The 8,611-nt window shown below is 39.1% G+C and overlaps 1 protein-coding gene across 1 annotated transcript; it reads right to left on the bottom strand.

Moving 5' to 3' along the window:
- Positions 1-2,106: 2,106 nt before the first annotated feature.
- On the bottom strand, positions 2,107-6,436 carry LOC131060231 (putative disease resistance protein At5g47280). The gene is made up of 6 exons (XM_057993406.2): positions 6,292-6,436; positions 5,070-6,130; positions 4,267-4,676; positions 3,809-4,164; positions 3,214-3,422; positions 2,107-3,057 (listed from the first exon to the last, which is right to left on the bottom strand). Exons 2-6 carry the CDS (start codon positions 5,944-5,946, stop codon positions 2,279-2,281), a joined length of 2,631 nt encoding a protein of 876 aa, XP_057849389.2. The 5' UTR covers positions 5,947-6,130; positions 6,292-6,436; the 3' UTR covers positions 2,107-2,278.
- Between the last annotated feature and the right edge of the window lie 2,175 nt (positions 6,437-8,611).

Here is an 8,611-nt window from a genome sequence, read left to right as displayed (position 1 = left end):
TATCCCGTAGCCCTTTCCTTATCCCCACAGAGATGCTCGGCATAAGGAAGCCTTTCTTTTTCCCTTATACTCTTATCCCGCAAGCATTTTCTTACTGTTGTGAACCCTCATGGGATAAGGGTTTTCTTAGTATTCTACGCTTTTTCTTGTCCCATGGGAACATCGCCTTGTCCTACTTAACGTCGCGGGATAGCGGGATAATGTCTTCTTCGTGGCATGCTTCGCTTGTTAGCTCGCGCAATAATTTGTGTGCATCTTAGCCCATGCGAGATAAGGGAAACAACAATCTTCCCTTAAGTTCCTTATCCTACGTGACTTTTGTTAGTCACTCTTGACATCACGGGATAAGAGAGAGCATCTCTCTGCTTTGACCTCCTTTGACTATCATTATCCCACAAGGCCATAAGTCCTTGTTCATTACGCCACGGGATAGTGAGAGGTCTTTGACCTCCATGAAACTCTTGTGACTTGTCCCGCACGACTTTCAACACTCAACCAACATGTTGCAGGATAAGGGAAACACCATCTCCTTTACATAGGAGTTATCACGCACGATCACTCCCCTACTCATGAACACACTGCGGGACCCACACAAACATACTCTCAGCATGAGTAAGCCACTGAGTTGCCAACACATGCACATATGTGTACACCTAGATGGATGGGGACCACACGAATCCAACTCTGCCATACCAGTCAAATGCAATACTTTGAAGAGTGACATAGGCTGTCGAATCGAACCGCCATACTGATCGAACTGCCATGAATCAACATATTTGAATCTGTAATCCCCATGAATCAAACCCGATTGGTCCAACGCACAATATGGTATATATAGATCAGCACCAACGCTGACTTGTACTCTGTAACCCATGTTCGTCTGCAATCTACAACATTTGTGTAGTTGTATAGCATAACCTGCGTGTTATGCACATTACTTTCTACCTGCTTCTTTGCAACCTCTTGACATCCCTGTAACACTGATTAACATCAATGACAATAATACTAACATTTCTCTCATAAGTTTCTCTCCCTCACAGCCTCTATCTCTCTATCTCACTCTCCTCCTCTCTCAAGTGTATCTCTCTCGCATTTTCTCCCTCTCTCCCTTTCTCATTATCTCTCTTTCTCACTCTCTCTCTCTCTCTCTCTCTCTCTCTCTCTCTCTCACTCTCACACACACACACATTATGTCCATCTCCCTCCCCATCACTTTCTCTTTCTCTCTCAAGTCTCTCTCTCTCAAGTCTCTCTCTCTCTCTCTTTCCCTCTCTCCCTCTCAATCCCCTTCTCCCTCTCATATAACCATTTATCATTAAGATGTGATGAGACAAATAGATGTTTAGTTGGTGGTGTAACATCTAAGGAAATAAAAATGTGTTTTAGGATTAATCTATTAGAAGTTAATATTTCTTATAAACTTATGTTTGAAATTAAAATTAAAATTCCTTTGAGGAATTTTAAAATCAACAAAAATGGTTGAGATTTCAAAAGAAGAAAAAAAAGCCTTTAGAAAAGGTGAAGTGAAAACATGCAAAATAGGTAGAAAAATATAGTACACATATACAATGGAGATGGAACTTCCACCTTACTCATAGTGCTTGAAATATATCCCATTGACCAAGACATTAGGGATCACACCACCACTATTAATGAGGTCAAAATAATTATACTCTTTCCATGCTGCAATGGTGTAGGGACTGTTCCAAAGAGAGTCAAGCTTAGAACGGCAACCGAATTCGGCCACTCTTTCATCCTATTTAAGGTCTAAAATGTTTAAAATTGGGTTTCAAGGAGAGCTTGTTAATGCTGGTCAATCAAGTCCGTAGCAATTTTCCTTTCCTCTTCCAGTTCAAATAACTCTGTTGTCCTTAATTTCATAGCTCTATCTTCCTCTATTATCATTTGTTTGATCATCTGAAATGCTAAGAAATCTAGTGAAATTAGGAGGATCACTTCCTTGACAAAAAAACAAAGTGCATGAGGATGTCCTAATTATTTTCTTAGGAGTGATCTGATCATCCCACAAGGATAATTTCAAGTCTTGACGCTGTTCTTTCTGCTGACTACTTCCATATTATAAAATTCAAGCCATCTAGAACTCCAGAGGAAAATGCATTGACTACTAGTGATATTAGAAATCAACTTCAATCACTGACAAATGGTGAACATGGCAATAACTATAAAAGCCAACTAAAGGAATCTATATTGCAACACCCTAACCTTTTGCAAAATAGATGCAATGTACATTTGGAATGATTTATCTATGGTGTACATATCAAAACTCTAATTTCCTCCCTTCCCAATCCAGCCAATCCAAATTGGGTTCTTTCTCCTCAACAGCTTGAACTTTAAGATCGGTCCTGGAGCTTCTTTTGAACAGCCACTCATTCTTCTTATCACAAATCACCCGTTTAAGGGATGGCAGTTTGGCTACTTTTTGAAGAATCTCCCTCAATTCGCACCCCTTGTTCACCTTCAAATGTATGCACGATGAGATGTCAAGGAGTTTTAGCTTTTTAAGACTGCAGATGGAGGATGGCAGTGCTTCCAAGCCTAGAGATTCACACAATCTTATTTCCTTAACTGATTCAAGCTTATCCAGCTCATCAGGTAGCTTTTCAAGGCGATGACAATGAGTAACTGACAATGTTTTCAGGGAAGTTGAAGAACAAAGTCCTGCTGGCAACTCCTCAAGATCAATGCAGTAGTTCACATTAAATTCCAAAAGCCCAGGAAAGTTGAACGTTTTATCCCTACCAAGGCCCTCACACAAACTCATGTATATTTTCTCCGAACTCTTCAAGAACTTGCATTCCTCAGGAACTATCAGCTTTTCAAGATGCAGAGCTTTAAGTTGAGAAATTTCTTTAAAACCAACCACTCCACTGAGCTTACTTCGTTTCGCTCCGTCATTATTGTGAATTATCAGAACCTTGAGATTTTTCATTGTGTGCAAAAATGTTGGAATGCAATATTCACTTGCAGTGAAATATAAAACCAAAGCTACCACCTCAGGGAACTCCATTTCGGGCCAGTCTGTGTCCTTCATTGCCCCTAAATATTCCCAACAAACATGGAAGTCAAAGCTATGCTATGAATAATTTTATTTTAAATAAATCTATTTGTTATAAATTTTCAATATTTTGGTGTAGGAAGCAAAATAACAGGCAAACTTGAATTACAATCTAAAAGACCAGCTGTAGCAGCTACCCGTGTAAATGGAAACAATCTGGGCTTTAGATGAAAGAACTCTATTTGCTTCCCACTCGAGAGGAAAGCAACTTTCCATTTTAGGCATAAATAGCCTCCTACACTGAGTGCTATTGTCCTGGTTCGCCAAATACAGGGCCAAATCTCTCATTACATCATGTTGGGAAAAGGAATATACATCCATGCAGTCATCTGTATCCTCTGCGGTCCTGGCATGACATGCCAGGGAAACGTTTTATTAAGAAATTCTGCTATCAGAAACGAAAAAAATTGATTATCACAACATGTTTCAGCTAGTAACAAGGTTTAAATAAAAAATAATCTGGCGAAGGTTACAAAGGACTCTAGTTGATTTCCTCCAAATGAAGATATGTTCTTCCACTCAAATTGAAGTCCCAATTTCTGTGCAATTCAATAATCCTAAACTCCCAGATCTTAAAATAAATTTATACCTAAACCATTCAAGAAGTTTCGAGCTTGTCTATGGTGAGGCCAAACTTCTCATTTCGAAGTTGGTCTGAGAACCCCTTCCTCTAAGCACAAAGAGACATAATGAAGATAGAATACAGTTTTTTATAAGTAGAATGCTTCTTACCCCGGATTCTTCTTCAAATCTAATAGATGGCGTTCTGCAAACTTCCATAAGAGCATATCGGCTTTGTCCGAATTCATTTTACGAACATAAACCCAAATATCTAGCAATGCCTTTGCAGGAATGGCTTTTCTTTGTGGGAATGCACCCAGATCTAAGAAGCACCGCTTTTCATTTTCATCGAGCACATCGATGCTTGTTTTCAATGTATTAAGAACGAAATCCTTGTGATCATCCTTAAAAGGTTCTCCAGCTGAAAGCCTTTCCTCAGCTCGTTCCCAAACAGAGTCGGACTCACCATACAGAGAGCTACCAATTACTTTAAGAGCCAATGGCAGACCATTACATTCTTGTTGCACCTGCGCGTGAATACAAGTAAATAAAGAATTCAGACCTGGCGAAAACAGTTGAAGAGAGCAAGTAAATGAAGAGCGGATGAGGTATTGTAAGTAGGAGGCCACCTTTATAACCAGTTCTTTATCACGATCAATTGGAATGAAAGGTTTGCCAAAGGCACAGTGACAGAAGAGCGACAGAGCATACTCCGGTTGCAGCGACGGTAGGTCATAAATCTGTGTCTTCGGCCCCTTTGGGATCACGTATTTATCTCTTGTGGTTACCAAAGTCTTGTAATGCTTCTCTTCAAACAGCAGTTCCTTCAGGTGGAGCTTCGACCAAATGTCATCCAAGACCACCAGAGTTCGTTTCTTTAGCGACTTTATTTGCAATTCCAATTTGTTATGTGCATCCTCAACATTTGTAAAATGAGGTTCTGAGCCACCAACAATATTTCTCCACATTTCTTTCAGGATACTTAGTAGATCTGGTCTTTCTGAAGCGACAATGTATATTACTCTCTGCTTGAAGTACTCTGCAAATCATGGGAAAGCTTAGAAAGATTCCTTTTCCTCTTTGGGAGTTACAACTTTAGGGTAAAACTGAAAGGGCTTAAATCCAATTTGTGCTGGGTCAACAGAGTCACATTTTGTCACTGCTAAGTGCTCAACTGATTGGGTGTCAAATTAATAAAAGCTTTACTTTTAAGCACAAATCTGATACAAATGATCGATCTATGACAAATGTAATGAGAATGAGATACTCACCAAGATTGACTATGATGATTTCATGTTCTCCAAATAAGCATTCATCAAACTAGTTATATACCAATTCAGTAATGGAAAAATGCCATTCAAACATTTTATCAAACAGTTGGATTATGTAAAAAAATTGTGCAAATTGTAAAGAGCGCAAAAGCTGCCGTTACCTTTGATATCATTGTCTTTACAAACGGCCTTTGCAAGTGTTGATTTGCCCGCACCACCCATGGCTGTAACTCCAACCACATTCATTCCATCCTCCACAAAATACTTCTTCAATGCCATTATGTGTTTCTCAAAACCTAGGAATTCGCTCGGCGTGTCTGGGGTACCACAAAGGCTCTCATCCTGCTGTGATTTCTCAATATGTTGTTCCTCAATTTTACACATTAAATTCTTTACCTCCTGATGCACAGATTCCACCGCTTGATGCAGAGTTCGCACCCCCGTTTGCACCCCATCACGCACAGTTTCCACCGCTTCACCCACACTTTCCACCGCTTTACACATAGTTTCCACTTTTCCGCGGACAACTTCCACTCCCTTACGGACAGCTTCTACTCCTTCATTCACAGATTCCACTTCGGCGGAGAGAGAAACCTGCGCATTCAGCATGACGTCCTGAAGGTAGCGCACAGTTTCCAGTCGGCTCGAGAGATAAGCCTGCGCATGCACCATGACGACCTGAAGGTCATTTTGAATGAATTTGTTAATAGACTTATCCAGCTTCTTAACGCGTTCATTGATCTGGATTTTCCGGAAGGGATTGCGACTTTTTCTGTGCTCGTCTACCAGCTGATTGCCCTCGGCAAGTTTGTCGCGAAATTTTGGGAATTTTTGCAGCGATGAATTCGGTAACGATTCCGATTTCGAATTGCATATCTCTATGACAATCGGGGATAAACTATTCACAATTTGTTCGAGTTTCTTACAATCCGAACCGTTCAAACCCTTATAAATGAATACACCTGCTTTCCAAATCCCTTTCAAGCCAAACTCCATGCCAAGCTGCATGGCAGCTCCCACGGCAGCCATCTCGGCCATTGTTGTTAATTTACCTCTTTACCACCAATTGTAGGTTATAGGATATATAGCAGCTGAAGCAGGGCAAGTACAGGGAGATATCAATCCCTTGGAACCATCTCACAATGGCAAGGAAGATTCTCAGAAATTATGCACGACTTTTCGCTTTCTCATTACAATAATTTAAAGTCTTTTGAGAGTGAACCTGCAAAGAAAGTCATAGGAATAGGAAGAAACATACAAGTTACGCAGAATTTGCACTGCATCATAATAAATTCAAAGTCTTCGAGAGAGGACCCACAGAAATCATAAGTCAATTCTGGGGAGATTGGAGATGAAGGAACGTAGAAGTTGCGCAGAACTTACGATTGATTGGAACAACCGAGAGTGTTGTCAGCTGTGTTTCTTCCGCGAAATCTTTGGAACGACGGAATCGCCACGTACTTAAATTCATAATATCCATTTCTTCCTATTTTCTTTACAAAATAGCATGTCCATCACGATACAAGTTTCACCATTCTAAACAGTATGTGACAGACAAAAAGTGGGATCCAGCAGACGATGACGGAGAAAATGCAAGACACGGCAATGTTGACATTTAACCGTGAACATTTTTTTAATTTGCTACGTACAATTTTCTTTAAATCGTTGTCCCTCCCCTCCAACATTTTAGTCTTTTTAAATCCGGCCCAACACTTTCAAAAGGCTTTCCATTCCAAGTGGTTGGACGACTTTGATTGATGCAAGGTTGTGGGATCAGCCACGGTTGGAAAAAAATTCAATCCACCTTCTCCTCACAACAATGCTTCTCAAACCCCCCTTTTGTTCTTCGCTATTCGACAACTACCCTAGAGATTTGTCTTTGACAATTTTTCTTTCTTGTGATAGAGAGGAGTATTTATAGGATCATGCCCTTATATGCATATTTATGAAGGTATGGCCAAAATTATGTGATCTCCATTCTTGGATAAGTTTGAATTGGGAAGAATATTTGAAGGAAGAAATCAATATTTATCCTTGTGTAAAGGGGTTTTTCATCTTAGAATTTGAATCTATGGAAGACAAAGAATTAATGCTCAATATTGGGTTGTGGTTCTTCTAGGAAGATTTCTTATGCATGAAAACTTTGTTACCTTCATTTGACAAGAAAAAAATTTAGTGGTGAATAATCGTCAATTGGCGAATATTTGGTATCAAAACATTTCAAAAATGGTGAAGAAGTTGGACCAATTGAGGTGGCCGGATTGCCCCGACTGTATAAATTTTTGGTCAAAGGCATTTCAATTCGCCTTCATTTTCCTTAATTATTTGTGACGATTTAAAGATTTCGCCAATAAAGTCTACGTTTTCACAACGGTCTATTTAATATTTTCACCTACATTTTCGGAAATGTGCCTTAATGTACCGGCCTAATTCACCAATAGCCATCAATAGTTCAATTTACATGAGGACCCAATTCGCCCAACATTTTCAAAAGAGTGTCTTAATTCTCTCCAATATTCGCCAATACCATTAGTCGTTCAATATTGTGGGAGGATTGATTTCGCCAATTCTGTTATAAGTCCATCCCAATGGATGGTCCATAATCGCCTAGTAAATTACAACGTATATGTTTTGTCAATGTTTCATTCGCCCTATGTTTCCATAAGACATGTTAGAATTAAGTCGGATTCACCAAATTTTTTGTATACCATTTAAAATTCCTGCAATATTTGCCAAATATGGATTGGTATAAGATTGTATGAAAGATCAAATTTATTTTTACACAATTTGGTCGGTACTCGGTTTAGAGCTCTCAAATCGGATCAATAGCCTAGTTACAGACAGGAACAACCATTGTTGCATTGTTGTGTACTAGTGCTCTGTGAAACTTTCTGAGAATCTAAAGGTAAGTGATCATTTCTTTGAAGTGTTATAATATTATTCATCTTGATCTGTTAGCAATTTTTAGATCATTCTTATTGAGCAGGGAGACCTTAGACATCTAGATTCTAGGCCCTAGGGACAATGAATCTTATAGTCTATTATTGCTTCTTAAACAAGTAGATAATTTTTTTGCAACCTTTATTTCATCTGAGATGTCGAACAGGAAGAAGGGTAAGACTCTTGAATGTGGTGAAGGGCAAGAGAGGGCAGCAAAACGTAGAACCTTCAATTCATAATTTAGCAATGTTTGTGGTCAAATAGATGATCATGAAGGTACATCATCACAACTACCACAACCACATTCACAACTTACACTGAATATTGAAGAAGGTGGCAAATGCGATATCTCAGATGACAATGAAGAAAAAGATCCAGTAGATACCCAAGGTAGCGGGAATATGATAATCGACTTGGTTGACAATGTCATAGGTAATGATGATGCAGGAGAGGGGAAAAAAAATCCAAATAAAAAATGGGTCAAGAGTGGGATATGGCGAGGCATTTTCAAATTGAGTGGGTGTCAAAGTATCCATTCATTGAACCAGTGGAGAATCTAAACAAAGGTGACCCTCTAATAGAATGCAGGTGTAATATTTGTAGTTGGAAATATAAAAAGGAGAAGAGGTTGCAGTTGAAACTTGACATCATTGAAAAGCATATCAGCAAAGTTTACGAAAAGAAAATCATAGATGGAATTGAAAAATCAATGATAAGATGGAAAACAAAGGAGCAATGTCAGCATGTTAGTGTGCCTTAGAAT

The sequence above is a fragment of the Cryptomeria japonica genome, chromosome 9 (assembly GCF_030272615.1).
Source record: "Cryptomeria japonica chromosome 9, Sugi_1.0, whole genome shotgun sequence".
NCBI classification, from domain to species: domain Eukaryota; kingdom Viridiplantae; phylum Streptophyta; class Pinopsida; order Cupressales; family Cupressaceae; genus Cryptomeria; species Cryptomeria japonica.
The sequence above is the reverse complement of the archived record's forward strand: the minus strand, read 5'-3'. Positions and strand labels throughout refer to the sequence as shown.

Coding starts and splice junctions, on each gene's coding strand:
- LOC131060231 (XM_057993406.2), bottom strand. CDS start 5,946: ATGGCCGAGATGGCTGCCGTGGGAGCTGCCATGCAGCTTGGCATGGAG. Junction 4,165..4,266: donor ATAAAGAACTGGTTATAAAG/GTGGCCTCCTAC, acceptor ATTCACGCGCAG/GTGCAACAAGAATGTAATGG. Junction 3,058..3,213: donor GATTGTTTCCATTTACACGG/GTAGCTGCTACA, acceptor GGGAATATTTAG/GGGCAATGAAGGACACAGAC.